Consider the following 19,326-nt stretch of genomic DNA (forward strand, 5'->3'; position numbering starts at 1 on the left):
ACTGACGTCATCGAAATCGAGGCAGATTATAGAGATTTCTCTGGAGTTTTCCTAAAAAAATATAAAATATTACTGCTACAAAATGTAGTTCAGTAAACTGTTTAATTAGGTATTCAATTCAAGTTTCTATCACCTACTTTTCAACAGCAGTTAAGTAATAGTCCTTCAGGTCATAACGCAATCCGTAAGCATTATGACATCGCATCAATTCCTCAAATTACTACGAAATCCTCAGAATTACGTGTACTAATTAATACGTGTAAAATTAATTTCACACAATGAATACCGACGCACACATGCACAGTCTAAGGACTCACTCACACGTGCACACGTACTCACACGTGGGTACAACGCGTGAAGGGCATTAACTAAGGAAACTGGTTTCTCTAAGAGAATAGCCAGTGGCTAACTGTTTTATAACACATTTAATTTGTTACTATTGTTCAGTGGAACTTATGGCGCTAAATTATAATTAACGCGCTCAAATAAACTGCTCGGAATGGAGTGAATGTACGTTCGTGTGTAATGGAACCTATCATTTGAAATGTCAAGTTTAACTGATGAAACACTTTGTGGAATTCGTACCCGTAGTTTCATTTCTCTCAAGCTATAGTTTCGAACATTCTGTTGTTCGAGATGCTCATAAAATACCTAACTTTACTTATCTTCCTATGTATAGACCACAGCAAAGATAGATAGTATGTCTCATCGTTTACCAACCAGTGAGTGTGATTGCCTATGAACCAAGATCAACTGTTACGCAGCGAAGAGTTCACTCTACATTTTCTTAATTTAAAGGAATTTGCGATAAGAACAAGTGACGTAGTAAAGGCACGTAAAAGTAACAATTAATTTGGTAGTGGCCCGCTTTCTAAATCCGTATAAAATAACCCTTTCAATATTTTAAGAGGCGCGCTATATCGTACGATTTTATAACGGAAAAAGTAATCAAGTGGTTTCGGCGAAAAGTTCCGGCGGCAGACGTGTCGCTTTCTGGGAATACCCTTAACGTTGTTATGCCCTATTACATCTGCGAACACCTTAGTATAAAGGACCCTTTTGATGTGCTGGGTGAGCAGTTAGTTGATATAGATCACCGTGTTACTGATATTATGGGATTATTTATGTGACTGATATTTAATTTGCGTTAGTCTGGGCAATTTTTTGGATTAGGCTTTATCTGGGGGCACGGCAGTGCCCCCGCAAGTCGAGCAAAAAAAAACCGGCACGGCCGTACCATCTTTTCTCGAAGCAATTCAGGCTATTTTCGACCCCCTATAATTTCGTTGTGGATATTTTATTAATAAGAGCATTGGTTGAAATTGTGCAATGAAAGAAAATACAGAACGACGACAGACGAATAACGATTAAGTACGTATCTTAGCATAGAGGTTGGTCTAACGATACTTGCTCGAAAATCAAAAACCTTCGGTTTATCTATTCAATAGCATTTAAACTCATATAAATAATATATGCGAAGTCTGTAAGTCTCGCGAAAAGCGTATCGTCTTACGAACAATTTCTGGATGCATTATTATAAAGTAATACGATACAAAAATACTGAACAATGGCGATAACAACCTTGAAAGGCTACAAGTGAGTCAAGTGTGATAAGTGTACTTCTTAATTTATTTGATAACAAAGTAGGAAGTTTGAGAGTTGTGTTTGTATGGTTAACTGATAATACTACTTTTAGATGCTAGACGATAAGTCGCAAATCTATATTCTCTTGTTTCAGATTCGCAAGTTTCTTTTGCCCTATACTTGTAGATTGACGATACCTACAAAAATAATTTATCAAATGATTTGGTCCAGTCTTTGTCAACAGCCCTTTTTACCCGACCACGCAACGCAAAGAGGGTAATATGTTTGGTGAAAATCTACGACACACAAAAGTATTCAATTTTTCTTTGTTTTCAGATTACTTTACTTAAGATAGTATTAAGCCACGTTTACGTATAAACACGTATAGTAATACGTGTTTATAACTTCGCTACCGCGTAATCAGTTATGTATTTCGTCACGTGAATTTTAGAACAAGGGGATTTAATCAAATTATTGTTTTGTCTTTTGCCGTCACCATTTACACATTCAGCAACAATTATTACATACCTATGGATATTAAATTAACGCGAACACACATTTCAACTTGGAATGCCTAAGTTTTCGCCGCAGGTTAAACTGTGCGTAGTTGCGGGCTACGTTAATACATAAAAATCATCCTGATCTCCATCCATACTTCACTGCAAATAATATCTTCTGAATCTGCTACCTTTCATCCCATCATTAACACTAACAGAATTTCGAAATAGGCAAAATTAAGTTTCCTTTTTAAAAATCTATCTAGGTAAGTACCTAATGAGTTGCTAATAATACACAATTCCTTTCTAGCCATTAAATTGTTTTAATTAATACATAAACTGGTTAAGTACATGCTGCAATACTTACATTCCTATAGCAACATTCAGTTCTGTCCCAACAGACCATAAACAAACCCACAGACTTAGCAATTATTTAAGATATTTTAAGATGATAGACATGTCACAGTTAATAACTTGCTATTTATAATTGTTCTTTGTTACAAACTGCAGTATTCTTTGTGTTCTATCATTTATGGTCTATGTTAATTACTGTTCGTACTTGTATAGACAAATATGCAAATGTTGAAGCAACATTTTTTATTTCTTGTTTTATATTTGTTGCTTGTCTATAGAGTGATTAATGTTATTTAGATACCTATATACCTTTCCTTGTTTCATTCAGTATTGTTGAAGCTATTTATTATCTAGGTAAGTATAGGAACCTAGCTTTTTATTGTGTATACACATTAGGGATTATAATATTCAGATGTTTGATTCATAATTTGGTCACCTTAGCCTACCCCTATGGGAGCATGTGTGATTCTATATATATGTATGTAAATCATAACATTATTTAACTTTTATACTGTAAGTATAAGTAGAAAATCTTTGGTATTAAACATATTTTTTATGTAGTTTCTCCTTTATTGTTGTTTATACCACAATAACAATTAGTCATAGTATTAATATTTCTTTGGAGTATTAATTGAAGTCATGCTTATCAGATAAAATCTATCATTATCTTTCTTTTGTGATGTGGTGAAGAGACACTCCGGCATTATAATTGTAACTGACAATCATATTAATCTTAATTAAATTCATTTTAAGTTTTAATTACCCCACTACCCCAGGATGGTGAACTTAAGGGCACCCTTGTTCAGGACCCTTGCAGACCCGCCCCACAGTGGGACTATTGTAGGTTTAAAAATGTATGATAAAAAATAGCTACACTATTCACACATTTTTTAAGCTATAATAAACTTAATAACTGGATAGTTACTCTGCACCTACAGTTTTTAAAAACATAATTAAATTTCATAGCATTAGTAATTCTTGGTTTATACACAACCTAATTAAAAACTAACATTATTAAGTAAACATACTAAGATTGAAACAGCCAACAAAAATATTGTTTTAGAAAATTCTATTGAGCATATTATATGAAACAATAGTCTTCCTTTATTATCATACAAACATCAAAGGAGGTTTGGCTCATTGCCAGGCCACACTCAAATTATGGTTTTGCTAACATTATATCAGTTGATAGTGCAGCTATACACAAACTTGCAGTTAATTTGTTTTATTGCAACTGTTTAAGTAACATACAAGCATACATACATACATAAAATCACACCTTTTTCCCATGTGGTAGGCAGACACAAAAAAACCCCACTTGGTACCATCCTAACAAACTACCCTTGCCTCATTCACACCCATACATATTGTCATACAAGACCTGTAGTTATAGTTTTTTAGGTATCATGTCCTGTCAATGTACTTATGGTCTCTACTTACATAGAAACTCCTTCAAATTCAAATATCATTCATTTGCCAAGTGATGATAATAATATATTGCAGGATAAGTTTGGTATTGGCTTAATAATACTATGTTATAGACTAAGTTTTTAAACATTTAAATCATTTTTTTTTAATGGTATATAGTGAAGATCATTTATATTATTCAGTAAATAAACATGTGATAAAAAAGTTTAAGACATACTTAATGCAATAAGGTTATTATTTATAGGTCAAGGATACTAACAGATATAATAATAATGAACTAGGTACTCCATTATTACATATATTATACCTATGTTATTGTCAATTTATTCTCCAGGTGTTTTTTATCAGACCTACATGTAAAGGTAGTAAAGTATGCAGTGAGGAGATTGACCTATAAAAATCAGCTGTTATACTGAATTTTAATCTTACAACCTATTACTCCATATAGTCTTTGAACATAAATTGACTAGACTGTAATTACATGGTTTTATAAAATGAAGTTTTTATGATAATAACTTTATATATCAGGAGCATAGGAAACTGCTATAAAATTGATATTAATTTAAAGTTTTTGTGTGGGCAATTGACATCATTTGTTGAATATAAAAATTGTGAGCAATAAAAACAAGATATAGGGCAACATGAAAGAATGTGTTATAACTGTTATTTATTTGATGGCCGGCCACTTTGTCATGCAGCACACAACATTGGCCCGGTCTACTTAGTAAATCGTATCCTTTGATAGCCTAGTCGTGGACACCGGCCTGTTCGGCGACCATCAGTCGTGACGTAAACACCACTCCACCTCACACGTGTGATAGTGAAAATATATCATATAATTATTCCTAAAATACGCGAATATGATGTCACTGTCGCACGCCGTGGCCGCTGCCGCTGCCTACGCGCCTTATGTCACATTTAATCTTAGAGGTACACCGTCTAATTGCCGCCGACGACCTCCGACACGAGCTACTCTACAAATCATACATTTCGTAATAGGTCATCACCAAAACAATAATACGCGGCACACTTTCGAAGGGATAGGGAGCCACTCAACTTTACCATTCTCCACTATCTCTGTCGCGCCTTCGATAACAACGACACAAAAAGCGAGACAAAAAACTGTCAAAACTTTACCAAATTAAAACTGTTTACACATCAAACTATAACAAACTTAGTTTTATCGATAAATGTGTATGCAACGGGTTAACTTACTGTATTCAAGTGAACATAAATCCAAAACAGATGTCAGGGTGAGTTTATTGACGAAAACAAGGCACAAAACACAGACTAAACACCTTTTTAGTTGGATGTTTGATCACACGTGAGCACTTATATGAACACAGCATGCACTAACACTTAGCACTATAGAGGACGCGACACTCGGATTATAATGTTTATTTACGACGATTAACACACGACATCACGCATTCATTCCAACACGTCTGTCGTATCACAATGAGTTGCAGCCATTTTGCTTTCTGTCGAAATAGAAAGAGATGCACTCAACTTGCCAACCAATCAGAACAGTTGTCTACCAAATGCGCTCCATCTATTGGATATTTTGTGAGACCTTGTAATTACGTTACGTTACTGCTGTGTTGAGTGTTTGATATCAAAATAATCAAATAATTATCAAAACAATATGGAAGTTATTCCATTTCACAATTTTAATTTTATCAAAATATATATGACTATTTTAAACTTATGGCTGTCAATATAATATTGCCTGATATAAAGTTAAGCGATTTATCTTCGGTTTTTATTTATTTACTGAGAAGAAACTAAACGAAAATGTTGACAAACAAACCTTCACATGTTATAGCGCGACATTTGATTTTGACTTGAGATGAAAACCAACTTTTGTTTTGAGTTTTGGTGAAAAATTATATTGCCAATATTTTTGATATACATACATACATTTAGGGCAAATGGCTTACCACCGGAATCACTTTGTTTTCATTCTGTTTTTACTGTATTCGGTAGGTGTTAGAGTTGATGTCATTTTTTCGAAACATGGCACGGTTTTAAAAAACAGCGTATCCATAATATTCAATTATTTTTTGCAGTTCAACATAACAGAATTTGAGTGCGGTAGATTTAACCATCCAGTGAGGCCACAGTATGGAAAACTAAACCAAACTCTGGGTAAGTAATTACTAATGTGAAATGCGTATATTGATAATTCGGAAGTTTTGGGCTGCATCTAAAAAATCGTGTTTTATTTTTAGAGCAAGCTTCACAGCTGATGACGGACTACCCTCTCGGATTGTCAGAGGTATTTGACGATGCTAGTAGTGTCTTTGGGACCGTTCTAGGAAATTTAATTTCTAAGAAGAAATTCCTGGGTATTGAATCATTTTACTTAAAGAAATAAAACTGTTTTAGCGTAATTTATGGCTTTATCTTTTTTTTTATGGAGTAGCTTAAAATAATAGTGGATTTGTTTCCTCCAATTTTGAATTTTGTAGGATAAAGGGAATGCTTTTGTCCAGTATTGGGACACTAACAAGGAAATTATTTACATAATTTGACAATGAAAAAAAAAATTGCACTTATTTTAAACTGCTTTATTGCCATGACTTAAAATACAAAGTTTACTTGACACATTAAAATGCCTCTTTCTATGTCTATTTAAGTAGGACTGTCCCTTAAATTTACTATGACAAATATCACATTCTAAATCAGCACTGCCATGATGTCTTTTAATATGTTCAGAACGTCGAGATGCAGATAAAAATCTCATAGAGCAATGCTCACAAGTGTAAGGTTTTTCACCAGTGTGGATTCTGGTATGATAGAGGAGAGACATTTTGGTAACAAACTTCCCTCCGCAAATACCACAAGTAAAATTTTTCTGCTTAGTATGCTTTACAACATGGTCTTGTAACTTGCTCATGGAACTGAATTTCTTTGAACACCAGTCACATACCAAAGCTCTGCCATTCTCATGCTCCAAACGAATATGAACACTTAACGCAGTCTTTTGAGAATATTTCTTTTCACAATAATCGCACACGAATTTTGCTTCTGCATTCGACTTTCGGGTTTTGGCGCACATTTTCTGTTCAATGTGGTGATTAAAGGCTTGTTTTCCTTTATATACTTTACCACATGTTTGACAGGTTAGACGTTGCTTATGACTTCTTTCATGATGCCTAAGAGAAAAAATATTTGTGTATGTTTTGCCACATTGACTGCAAACTACAGTACAGTGACTTTCTTTGATATGCCGATTCAGAAACAGTGTGGAGCCAAAACTTCTTGAACACTGAGAACATTTAAAGTCTTTTGGTGCATGCATTCGTAAGTAGTGCTGTTTCAATTGTACAATGGACGGATAGACTTTCAAACAGCCTTTACATTTAAAATTATTTTCATCAACTTTTTCATGTGGTATATCTGAAAGTTTAGTAGAACGTCTAGTTAACTTTTTAGGTTTTGAATTGTTTTCTGGTACACAATTCTCTTCAGCTTCCAATTCTATATCTATTGTGAAATTAATAATATTTTTTGTCCATTTTGGCTTTTTTCGTAAATGTTTAAACCTCTTAATTAGTGCAGTCTCATTCTGGTACAAATGTTTCTTTTTATCATAATGACAATGTGTACTGTAATCTTTTTTATTTATAGCAACAAATAAGGTCTTGAAATCATCTTGTACAGTGTGGTGTTCTGTGAATTTTTTAAGACAATTTAAGCTATTGATCAAGTCTTTTGTATTATTTTTACACATTTTTATGAATTTGTAGCTTTTCATTGCAGTCCCCATGCACTTGTCACAAATAATGTTTGTAGACAGACAGTCTAATATCTGAAAATGATAAAAAACATATAATATAATTAATTAATAAAATTCCATTTATGTTGAAGTTCCCTAAGGGAAAAAGACATGGTCTTAGTATGTATGTATCAATTCAGTATATTAAGTTTTTGATAGACTTGATAAATTTCTTCTTCTCTAACTAAAATTTCAAGAGTCTACACTCTATAGACAGGAAAATAATAAACATTACTGATTAATTAATAACACTATGAGTACCTACTAAGTCTAAATAAATATTTGTGTGATGAATATGTATTGAGTGCCTGTACTAAGTTTATATGTAAAATATCTTATGTATTTAAAACTATGTTCAACAGTTGTTTGGTTAGTTTGGAATCAGATAACCGTGTGTGTAGAATAGAACTCACTTGATCTCCCAATATACTACTTAATATGAATGACACGTTTTCGTGAGTTTCATTCTCAAATATAACTTTGTCCTGAATATTGTAATATACCCCGGTTTCTTCAACAGTTTGAAAACAAAGGCAACAGTAGTCGGTTTTGCTAGATATTATTTTACGAAGAGCAGTATTTACAGGAGGCATATTACAAAAATATCTGACTGAAAAAAAACACTGTTTATTTGTTTACAACTTAATGATTTGTCAAAAATGTCAGAATGATCAATGACATTGACGTGAATTGTCAATTTTTATTAACCGTCAAAAAAACTCACTACTAAGATTTATGGTTATGTAGTTGTGTATGGTCTATGCTTTTTTAGTTATCATAATTCTGATCATACCACATTATCATCACTTCATGGCTTTCCCTCATCTTTCCACATTTGTAAATCATTCTGCCTGGAGGCGGACGTAACGAAAGGATCCCTATGTTACATGCTTCTTTAATTTTAATATTTTTGCCTTAAATTTGTTGAGAGACATAGAAAATATGGTAGGCACGTCTCAAATAAATGGTCGCGCTGTTTGTTTGTATAGAGTACTATAAAGTAAGTCGATCACTATTTCAAATTATCTCCAACGCTCTTAGAATAATTTTAACTAGGTGCATGAAGATACTTTAAAATTTTATCAAATTCAGTAAATTTTTAGACTTCAGTAGGTACTTACTCACTATCCACGTTGAATATAACCAACTTATTTAGACTGCTTCATAAAAATTGTCGGTTACCCACTTTCGACAGAAATCTTCAAGTATCTTTTAGGCTATCTAACTTTTCTAAAATGTGTAGGTTCCGAAGTGATTAGAAGTATAAATTCAAATGGAACATATAGCAGCCAAGTTATATGGAGTAATATTAATTTAATAATTCCAATTGATACCTACATACCTATCACATTTAGCCAATAACTTCGAATTTGGCGGCGTTACAAGTATACAGCTATAATATTGTTTTTTTCTTATTTTAATGAAATGGTATTATATCGCTCACCTAAATAAAACATTTAATATTATGTTTCATAAAATATTTTGGGTAATTTTGATTACGATAAGTCAAAAAGATGAAACGATGAAAACGATTGGTAAAGTTAGTGTCCGCCATTTTCTTTCATGGCGTCAGTCAAGCCGTCATAAACGTGGGACAAAAGTTGCAAGTTCTTGAACGAAAAATTTTGAAAGCGCGCGGCTTTGAACTGATTTGTTATTTGTTACAATCTTGTGATATTCTTTTTTGCTTATAGTTATTAATACAATATGGCTGAGGAATCTAAAATAGGTGCACTGGTCTCAAACGTCCTAAGCGAAAAGCGTTACAGCCATTGTAGGTTATGCTTAAAAAATATTCGCGAGCAATACGTTCGTCTTCAGGACTGTGTTTCATTGGATTCGAACATTGGTAGTTTTCAAGAGCTTTCGGAGATTCTAACCGATCTATTAGGGCCTGAGGTAAGAATTAAAATTTTAACATGTATCTGCACGCACTAGACGTACCTGTAAACAATATTATGTTAATGGAGAGTATGTAGGAATCTGTCCATTGCTCCAGTGCCCCGGTTTTATGGTCCCACTTTGTTTGGTGCTAAACGTAACTGCAAATTTAGGAGAATACAAATAAGTCATAAACAAAATGTAGAATAATTATTCCATGAAGTTACACTACAATACTCATGTTTTCTTATTCTCTTTTTCAGATATGTGATGAAATAGTTGGATTAGATGCTGTGTGCATGGATTGTGTGGACAAGGCGCTTGAAGCTCAGAAATTCATTATAACTTGTAAAAACTCAACTAAAACACTTCATGATGTGTTCGACAATCTTACAAACACAATGGATATTGACATTGAGAACTCAACATCTGACCATAGTCTGTATGTAATGGTTGATGAAACTGAAGCTAAACTTATCTTAGTTAATAATGAAACTAAGAAAAACAAAAAAACTGTCAAGTCTGAATTTTCTTGTGTTGAGTGTTCAGAGGATTTTGATGATTTGATTGATTACAAGGTACACAATGTGTCAACTCATGGAAGTTTTACATGTGAGAAATGTTACTACACCACATCTAAGGGCTCTGAACTGAATGATCATGCTAGAAGTGACCAGCTACATGCTTGTGGTGACTGTAATGCTTACAGATGCACTAAAGATAGTTTGAAACTACACCAGGACAAAGCTCACGGATTATATGTGTGTCAGGAGTGTGGGAAATCATTTAAAGGTCTAGACAAGTTGCAAAATCATGAGCAAAAACACATATCCAAGAGTGAATGCCCAAAATGTGGAAAGACTTACAACACCAAGGAGTTCTTCCTAAAACATGTCAAGTTATGCTTAGAAGATCTGTTGGATCCACATCCAATGAGGAGTAAAATCAAAAAGACATACTTTTGTGACAAATGTGGTAAAGGCTACAGTACCCCTGGAGGGCTAAGAGTCCACCATCGCTTTATCCATGGTGATGCTAAGCCACATGTCTGCAAATACTGCAACAAGAAGTTCACTGCTCCCAGTTATTTGAGAGTGCACCTTTTAAAACATACAGGTGAAAAGAACTACAAATGTGACATCTGTACTAAAAAGTTTGTGTCCAAGGAAGCATTGTTATATCATACAAGAAGGCACACTGGTGAAAAACCATATAGTTGCACAATGTGTGACGAGAAGTTTGTTAATTCATCTGCTAGAGCTGAGCATATAAAGTTTAAACATGTGGGACCTACCCTCATGTGTGAGATATGCTCTCGTAAGTTTGTTACTCCCAATTTCTTGAGACAACATATGAAGAAACACCATGACCCAGCAAATAAGTTGTATACTGGTCGTAGTTTGATCCCTCCTAATGTTCCCGGTGTAGAAAATATGCGAGTTAGGTTCATTGACTGATTGTCATTCTGTGTATTAATATTATTATGTATTTCTTATGTACATATTGTTACACTTAGCTTGTTACCTTAATATACTTAGGCCTCTGTGTTAAGTTTGGAGCAATATGGATAGATCATTTCCCTAACATGTACAACAATGTTTATTATATAAGTTCTGTTTGAAATGTTTACATCTAGTATGATTATGTTATAGTGCAATAAAAGACATTCTACTCAAGGTATATAATAGTATTTTATTTATTAGTTATCAAGTACATACAATACTAAAAATCGTAAATTATTGATTCCTAGAAGTAAACACACTCACAGAGTGGCCAACTACAAACTAACATCAAGGCAGTGTACAAACAATCTTTATTCTCAATCACACTTATATCTCTCAATCATAATCATAATTTTAACTTTGTTTCACTTCTAATTGAGTTGACATATCAATTAACAGAATAATATTAATCAATGACATTTTTTTTAGAAATAATGATTACCAATGGGATTTTGTAAAGCAACAATACCTGTTTCAATTTTGCTCTAAGAGACCTCTCTTGTTCACATTGACAACAATTTTGAAATACTTGGAAACGGTTGTTCTTTAGTATTATTGTTAGCTGACAAATCAATATTGCCATATGTTGAGTATGGACCTTCCATTTCTGGAACAAACAATTTACTTTGAGGATTCTTATGCCTTTGAACATGTTTTTTCAACTGATGTCCAGTAACAAACTTGACATGGCAAATGTGACACTCTTTTGTAGGACTGAAATGCTTTCGTCTCTTGTGTTCCATTCGTCTAGATGCTGACAAAAAGCTCTCATTACATAGATCACAAGGGAATGGCCTTTCTCCTGTATGGAGCCTGATGTGGTAAATCAAAGCAGCTCGAGACACAAATTTCCCCTGACATTGTTCGCATCTGTAATTTTTTTCTTTTGTATGTTTTACTTGGTGATTTCTTAATCTGCTGACTGCGTCAAACTTTTTCCCGCACCATTTACATGAGAGAACATTCCCGAAACCATGGTCAGTTTTTAGATGAGTCCTCAATCCATTCTTCCTAGCATAACCTTTGTTGCAAATGTCACAAAAGAAATTTGGTGTCTTCTCTTCAATCCCACATATTTTCAAGTGGAATTTGTAAGTGTGTTTATTGATGAGTGACTTGTTACAACGAGGGCATTTATTCACGTCGTGTTTGTCCAAATGTGCGCGTAAGGCTTTTTTCGAGGGGAGCTGAACAAAGCAGAGATTGCAAATAGCTGTGATATGATGTTGTTTGTCATGATATTTTAACAGTCTTTCTGTGCTAAACATCTTAGAGCATTTAGGACATTGGAGCTTCTTGGGATAATGTAACCTTTCAGCATGTTCATCGAGTTGTATTTTACTGGCAAATACTTTGGGGCACTGCTTGCATGGAAACCGTGTATTGCTATGTACTTTCATATGTTTAATTAAATGGCAATTAGACTTGAATTTTTCCCCACATTCTTCACAGATGACATTAGACCTTTGTTTCTTAGCTCTCTTAACAGTCTGTTTAGCTTTGATGATATCTTTTATTTTGGCTGCCACAATCCTTTTGCTCTTGAATCTGTGTCGTTTCTGACTTGTGAGCATACTACCATCTCTATCTTTGTCTTTGAGCATTAAATAGATAGTTTGGACACTGGATGCAGCTGTGTCAGTAATATTTAAACTTTCATCGAGTCTTTGCAAGGAGGTGTGCCATTGTTCATTAGAATGTTGACATAACTTTTGGAACAGGTAAGAGTTGATGGTCATTGTGGCACAGTTTAGACACAAAACTTGTGGCAGGGAAGATTCTGAAGTTATCTGAAATAAAACAAAAACAGTTATACTACAGAGATATAATATTACTATACACAGTTGGCCTGTGATTATCTATGACAGATGATTTAGCTCTTGTAATAAAAAAAAAGTAGCATAGGAAGTGAACTGCAGTCACATAGGCAGATAATAGAGCCTAAGGTTGATAAAGAGCCAACAACGCGTTGTTGTCGTAGTTTGAATATGAATAAATACCAGACCCTTATAAACATTACTACAGAAAAAAGCGTGATTTGAAGTATGTATGTATGTATGGTCAAGCCAGGCGATTTCGTGAGTAGATGCCGTTAGGTTACAGTAAGAATCTATTGCAAAAAGTACTACTTCAGAGGAAAAGGCATAATTTATAGTTAGTATATAATAGATAGTTGTTTCACATCAAATTATGTCAAAAACAAACAGTCCAATTTACAATTTAACGATGATGTTAGTGGTAACTCACATTTAAATGATTGAACATGTCTGTAAATGTAAGCGTTTCATCCAAATATGATCTTTGAAGACTAATATTATCATCTAAAGCTACTTCTTGATCATCTGTTGTTGAAAAACATAACCTACAAATGTGCTCAGACTCGAGCGTCAAGAATTTAAGCGCTGGCAGTGTTATATCCACTTGTACGTGCATATTGCAATAGACTGGTAATACGCGACTGGATGCAACGTTTCATATCAAATTGATATAAACTAAAAATTATTCATTGAATAAATACAATACACAATCATTAATATTATACTGTCATTGTCAAATTATTACAAGTTAAGTATGACAGATAGAGACGCTCGGCCACAGACTAATGCAAACCAAACGGATAATATGAAATCATGAAAGTAAGAAGCCTTAATATTTTTCATTAAACCAAAGCATATTAAGAAAACCTCCTCTATCGGTCCTGCTAAAATTTTATCTAAACTTAAACTCACATTTTTTCTAAAATTTGTGAAAATAACGCATAATAAAAATTTACAACTACGAGTTGTTTAAAAATAAATTCCAAAATTATCAAGGCTGAGTTATATTTAGTAACTTTATGTAGCCGGTCATAATGTACTCCGCAGTGCATTTACTTCGCGATCTTTAAATTACACTAGCGCATTGTCGATAACCAGGTCTAATTAATAAGAATCAAGCAAAAATTTAAGGTAAGTTCAAGTTATTCTAGCTAAGTTATACTTACAATAAAAAAATCATCTTCATACTTATCATATTATTATGACATTTTTTTTGGTCTAAAATAAATCTAGAGTATTCATAGTAAAATGACGCACTTTACCTTGAGTTCTGGTCCAATAGAATTAGCAATTTGATTTTATTTACTGTTTCACTTGAATTCATAGGATATAGGTACATACGTGCTTAATGAACTGGTTTTTTTTAATGTTTCTTACAGATGGCAAGTTCGCTGCCTATATCGCTGTCGGGACACGGGACACGGGACACCCTGGGACAGCGACACCGCCACCTCAACTCACTGGTGGAGCAGGCTGCCAGCGACCAAGCATCGTGTAACGACATCGAAGCTCTGCCCGAACAGACTGCGCTTGACCGACTGTTTAAGATAGACCTCGCCAACAAACTGAAAAACGTTCACTACATCCTGAAAAATGTCAAAGATGACGACATGTTGTATGTGAGCAGAGCATTAAAGAGTAAATGGCTGTTGGAACATTATGATGTCATCGACCCCAAATATTTGGAAGAAACCCTCTTCCCGAATATGATAACACCAGCTATCAGCAAAATGAAGAACTGGCTGTACATCCATCTAAGTGATCCTCGAAGGTGTCAGCAGTTCTACCAGTATTACAAGGAGACTCAATTTGACTTCGCTGTCAAGTTTCTAAGTCACTGCGATTATAAATTTGTTCTGAACGAGTTTCCAAACATAATGTCAAAGATATCACCTCACTGTTTTAAAGTACTGGCGGAGAAATATCCCAAGCTTGTCAAAATATACTTTGACGCGTTGGCATCAGATGATGTGTTAGTGAAACGATATCTACAAGAGGAACAAAACTTTTACAAAAGTATAAGATGTATATTGAAGACAGAACCTGATGTATTTTTAGACATAACAGAGAAGTATCACACTTTAGGCTCTGGAAAAAGGCTTAGTCCATCCGCCACAGATTACATCATGCGTTTTCATAAGAGCAGATTCATGAGTAAAGCAGAACTATATTGTGCATATCTTCTTCACATACCCACAGTAGCAAAGCTGCTGAGTGTCGAGGAGTGCCAGGAGATAGTGATGAAGCTGGCGAGGGCGCAGTACTTGAGCTGGTGGTTCACGTACAAGGACGTAGAGCCTCTAGTGAAGCGTGTCAGCCGTGACGAAAGAGCAGCCTTCAAGAAACGTGTGTTTGTTGAGAAAGACGTTGGCGAGTATATTGCTGAATGGCCCTATCTCTTACCTGCTTCTCCGGTAGCCAAGGATGCAGTCATCGAAGAATCTCATGTATTCGACGATCAAGAGCATTTTCCCCTAAAACAGTACAAAATCTTCCCAAAAAGGATTGTAAAGAAGAAGAAAGGCCCTCGATGTGAAATATATTCAGTTCAAAATAATTATGATGAAATGAAGTCAGAGCTAGATAATCTATTCGACGAGTTTCGATTTGTCGGTTTCGCGGCGTCACTACACGAGTTGTCTGCGCGAGTGGGCGCCGCCAGCTCGGCGGACAGGCGGCGCGACATGCTGCTCGTGCTGGTGAGCAAGAGCGGCGGGCACGCGGACAGCGTGCGGGCGCTGCTGCAGCTAGCGCTGAGACTGCGCAACGAGCCCGTGCACGAGCGCGCCGCTGTCGTGCGCAGCCTCGCGCGGAGGGCCGCCGCCTGGCGCCTGCCGCAGGACGTGTGGGACACCATGCTGCAGTACGCGCGGGGCCTGGGGCTGGACGGCTCCGCGCCCGAGGCCGAGTGCCGCGAGGGCCTGCACGCCGTCGTGCTGCGGTGCCTGATCGCCGCGAGGGAGCCGGAGCCGGCGGTGCGCGCCGCCTTCCTGGAGGACTTCACCACGCTCGCGGAGTACAAGCTCTCGGCCGCCGAGAGAGCCGCGGTGGCCGCCGGCCTGCAGCGGCTCCTGGTGTCGGCCGCCGCCGACGACGAACTTGAGATGGCGGCGACGCGTATCGATCAGCTGCTGGACGTGCTCGAAACTTACCGCATTCCTCTGAAATCTTCGTCGGTGGTGGCGGCTGTCGCGGCCCTGGCGGAACGTGACACGGTAGTTGCGCGACCGCTGTTGGTGCGTCTGTTTGAAGCCGGTGTCGGTCGCCGTGAACTACTTCGTCAGAACTTGGAGTTCCGACACGACGATGCGGCGCTTCTAAACGCGCTACGTCACGACGTCGCAGCGCTCAAGCCTGAATGGATTGTCCAGCGGCTGACAGACGGCTTAACACGAGCTGACAGATTTCTATTGAAGGTAATCATCTATTTTAATGGAGATGGAGAAATTGCATGTCGCTTGCGACAGTTGCTAGAAGAGCAAGTCACCCTGGAGCCACACAGGTGGCTGGCGCGGCCGCTGGCGACGCTCGCCGGCGCCGACATGCAAGCAATATTGCGCAATCATGATGGTGACAAACACTCCAAGTTGGCAGCAGAATTGCGCGCTAACATGCATCGGGCGCGGCCGGCTCCAGACGCGCTGGCCCTCAGCTTCCGCGACACTGGCATGAAGGCAGTAGCTTGGCGCGCGATGCGCTGTCCGCCTGCGCTGGTGACGGAACTGGCGCAGTCGCTGTTGAAGGAGCGCAGCAAGCGCACGGTGCGCTTAGCGTTAGCGCTGGCACATCGGACAGATTGCGCAGTCGATATATTTGCGACGGCGGCGAGCATTCGTCCCGCATCGGCGTTGCGCGCGGCTCTGCTGTATTTCCGACGTGTCGGTGACGCAGCCGACCCGCGAATAGGGGCCATCGTCAAACCTTTTATTTCGAATAAAGACCTCAAACCGTGTAAGGGTCTTCGTTACTTACTGGGAAAAGTGGAGTACGTTCCAAACAACATCAAGGCAGACTATTGTGCCATTTTATATCTTGCTCTCAAGAAAATTTCTGATTTTAAAGCAGGCAATATCCTTCGTGAGCTGATGAAGTGCCTTCCTGAGGCTGATGAAAATCTGCTCAATGCTGTGGTAACAAACTTTATAGACATCATGGATGAGGAAACCCCAGAATCGTATCCCGCTATAGTTATTAGATATTTGATGTTGAGTAAAAGCGAAAATGAGTTCACAACTAGATTGGAGAAGTTTGGATCACCATTATTAGAAAAAATAAATTCATTTCGAGAAGAAAATAGATCTTACCGCAGGTTCTTTAAAAGAAACTTTGAACAAATTACTGTCAGTTTACAATATAACTTAGCATTTTTCGACTACAAATATCAATTCTGCTTTTCGGTTATGGAGAAGGTTTTGGTTTGGAGTCAAGAATTTCTGCCGAAGGAAAAATACTTTGAATTGTACGTGAAAATCCACGCGACGATGTTGTACTACAAAGCTGTGAGACAGAGCATCAAACAGAGTCCTGAAGTGTTTGAAGATATTGTGAGGAAGAGGACCGAGGGGGTGGACATCGTAGGCTTCACGTTCGGGAGATATATTGCTAAAGAGTTGGTTGAGCTGAAGTCTCAATACTTTGACTCAGTTATAGAGTTATACCACAGTGCTCTTACTGAATATTTAGACGAGTACTTCGTGGATGGGTCTTCGCGAGCCAAGTTTACTGTCGCAGTAATTAAGGGCGTATTGTCGGAAAGTAAAGGCGACTTGGCTCGCTTGGCAGTATACATTCTACAAGATAGGCAGCATACCTTTAGTGATACCGTGAGACAAGAGATGGCCGAAGTCGTGTTGAATAACAAGGAGAAAGCGGTGCAATTCTTCGTACATGCTGAAATAATTAATTGATTTTTTTGCAGATATTAGCGATGTTCTGTTAATACATATTAATCCATAGACGTATTTGTTGATTGTATTGTAAGCTTGAGACGAGCATGAATTAATATTCATAGTGGTTATATGAACGTTGTGTTAGTAAGTTTTAGTTTAGCTATATAATATAGTGATTAGAACACAGCTTTTAGTTGGGATCATTATATTACAGTTCCCCTGTCAACGTCAAAATTCAGTAACTGTTATTTTTGACAAAGTCCCTGTACATACCACTATCGACTATCGACTACCAGCTAAGTAGTTAGCTACCGAGAAATTTTGTATGACAATCGGCTCAGCGCCTCTTACGGGCGTTGTAGAAACTATTTTTGCAATACATTTTAAACGTCAAAGTCTCGATACTAGAAAGTATGGACTGTACAACATCGCGCTACTGGTGTGCTTATATTGTAAAATTAACGAGAAATTGGCGTCTTTAAAGAGTAAATTTAAATTTAATACAAATATAAGTAAATTTATTAATTCTATCATTTATATGTGACTGTAATTTTAACAGGTTATAAATTATTTTGTGCATATTGTTGGCTTGTAAAGTTAATATAAAAAGCCATTATTCAATAAAAAATAATAAATCGTGAGTCTTATTTATGGCAGAAATGCTAAGTGTATTTGATACGTACAAACATAAGGTTATAGGAACTTTTTTTTATATTATATTATCATGTATTTAATATTTTAAAATCGTATTTTTATTAAACAGTGATAGCCTCGCCGAGTGGTTTAAGTTGGCACCTGCCACGCAAGTGGTCGCAGGTTCGAATCCGAGGCAACACACCAATGACTTTTCGAAGTTATGTGTGTATCTATACTAATATTATAAAGCTGAAGAGTTTGTTTGTTTGTTTGATTGTTTGTTTGTTTGTTTGTTTGAACGCGGTAATCTCGAGAACTACTGGTCCGATTTAAAAAATTCTTTCAGTGTTAGATAGCCCATTTATCGAGGAAGGCTATAGGCTATATATCATCACGCTACGGCCAATAGGAGCAGAGTACCAGTGAAAAATGTTACAAAAACGGGGAAAATTATGATTCTCTTATATGACGCAAGCGAAGTTGCGCGGGACAGCTAGTTAGAAATAATTATCACTTGTACTAACGGTGAAGGAAAACATCGTGAGGAAACCTTGCATGCCTAAAATTTGTTTGATACATTTATTGAGGGCATGCAAAGTCCCCAACCCGCACTTGGCCAGCGTGGTGGACTCAAAGCCTCTAACCCCTCTCCCTCGTTTGGGAGGAGACCCTTGCCCTGCAGTGGGACAGTAATTGGTTAAAAAAAAAACGATTGTTAAGCTACCATGTTGAAACAAAAACTTTTCTGTCTATTTTTAATTAATGATGATTCTGATTCTTATGATGTCACTGTCAAGTAGAGTGTGACAACTAGAATAGAACCGACGCATAGCCACAGATACCAAATCATTTCAAAATCTAGCAGATGTCACAAAATCGTTAAAAATCTAAACATTTATTCATAAAAATAAACCATTGATAAAAAAGGTTTTCTTATCGTCGTGTTAACATATTTTA

General features: G+C 36.6%; 5 protein-coding genes across 10 annotated transcripts in view; 2 read left to right on the forward strand and 3 right to left on the reverse strand.

Annotated features, from left to right (window-relative positions):
- RhoGEF2 (Rho guanine nucleotide exchange factor 2) overlaps window positions 1–5,346 on the reverse strand; it is a 243,736-nt gene extending 238,390 nt beyond the window's left edge. For 3 of the 5 annotated variants that reach the window (XM_076131552.1, XM_076131553.1, XM_076131551.1), the window contains exon 1: window positions 5,079–5,346. The gene's annotated coding sequence lies outside the window, so the exon portion shown is untranslated. The remainder of the gene's footprint in view (window positions 1–5,078) is intronic. The other 2 variants (XM_076131555.1, XM_076131554.1) reach the window with 1 other exon arrangement.
- A 1,077-nt stretch (window positions 5,347–6,423) lies between these two features.
- Window positions 6,424–8,285, reverse strand: LOC142984058 (uncharacterized). The gene is made up of 2 exons (XM_076131369.1): window positions 8,058–8,285; window positions 6,424–7,677 (listed from the first exon to the last, which is right to left on the reverse strand). The coding sequence occupies exons 1-2, from the start codon at window positions 8,235–8,237 to the stop codon at window positions 6,424–6,426; spliced, it is 1,434 nt and encodes a 477-aa protein (XP_075987484.1). The 5' UTR covers window positions 8,238–8,285.
- A 929-nt stretch (window positions 8,286–9,214) lies between these two features.
- On the forward strand, window positions 9,215–11,191 carry LOC142984187 (uncharacterized). The gene is made up of 2 exons (XM_076131616.1): window positions 9,215–9,543; window positions 9,789–11,191. The coding sequence occupies exons 1-2, from the start codon at window positions 9,352–9,354 to the stop codon at window positions 10,980–10,982; spliced, it is 1,386 nt and encodes a 461-aa protein (XP_075987731.1). The 5' UTR covers window positions 9,215–9,351; the 3' UTR covers window positions 10,983–11,191.
- A 41-nt stretch (window positions 11,192–11,232) lies between these two features.
- On the reverse strand, window positions 11,233–13,603 carry LOC142984186 (uncharacterized). 2 transcript variants are annotated; one of them, XM_076131614.1, is made up of 2 exons: window positions 13,275–13,603; window positions 11,233–12,817 (listed from the first exon to the last, which is right to left on the reverse strand). In XM_076131614.1, exons 1-2 carry the CDS (start codon window positions 13,458–13,460, stop codon window positions 11,531–11,533), a joined length of 1,473 nt encoding a protein of 490 aa, XP_075987729.1. In that variant the 5' UTR covers window positions 13,461–13,603; the 3' UTR covers window positions 11,233–11,530. The 2 variants fall into 2 exon arrangements, with proteins under 2 accessions (XP_075987729.1, XP_075987730.1); XM_076131615.1 differs by having other exon boundaries at window positions 11,234–12,817; window positions 13,394–13,584.
- Window positions 13,604–13,862: 259 nt separating this feature from the next.
- Window positions 13,863–18,374, forward strand: LOC142984227 (uncharacterized). The gene is made up of 2 exons (XM_076131676.1): window positions 13,863–13,975; window positions 14,224–18,374. Exon 2 carries the CDS (start codon window positions 14,224–14,226, stop codon window positions 17,749–17,751), a length of 3,528 nt encoding a protein of 1,175 aa, XP_075987791.1. The 5' UTR covers window positions 13,863–13,975; the 3' UTR covers window positions 17,752–18,374.
- The last annotated feature ends 952 nt before the right edge of the window (window positions 18,375–19,326 follow it).

Source organism: Anticarsia gemmatalis, chromosome 26 (assembly GCF_050436995.1).
Source record: "Anticarsia gemmatalis isolate Benzon Research Colony breed Stoneville strain chromosome 26, ilAntGemm2 primary, whole genome shotgun sequence".
Taxonomy (NCBI): domain Eukaryota; kingdom Metazoa; phylum Arthropoda; class Insecta; order Lepidoptera; family Erebidae; genus Anticarsia; species Anticarsia gemmatalis.

Excerpts from the sequence above, each read along its gene's own strand:
- LOC142984186 (XM_076131614.1), bottom strand. The coding sequence starts at position 13,460 with ATGCACGTACAAGTGGATATAACACTGCCAGCGCTTAAATTCTTGACG. Across the intron at positions 12,818-13,274 it reads ACATGTTCAATCATTTAAAT|ATAACTTCAGAATCTTCCCT; the intron begins GTGAGTTACCAC and ends GTTTTATTTCAG.
- LOC142984227 (XM_076131676.1), top strand. The coding sequence starts at position 14,224 with ATGGCAAGTTCGCTGCCTATATCGCTGTCGGGACACGGGACACGGGAC.
- LOC142984058 (XM_076131369.1), bottom strand. The coding sequence starts at position 8,237 with ATGCCTCCTGTAAATACTGCTCTTCGTAAAATAATATCTAGCAAAACC. Across the intron at positions 7,678-8,057 it reads GTAGTATATTGGGAGATCAA|ATATTAGACTGTCTGTCTAC; the intron begins GTGAGTTCTATT and ends TATCATTTTCAG.
- LOC142984187 (XM_076131616.1), top strand. The coding sequence starts at position 9,352 with ATGGCTGAGGAATCTAAAATAGGTGCACTGGTCTCAAACGTCCTAAGC. Across the intron at positions 9,544-9,788 it reads CCGATCTATTAGGGCCTGAG|ATATGTGATGAAATAGTTGG; the intron begins GTAAGAATTAAA and ends TCTCTTTTTCAG.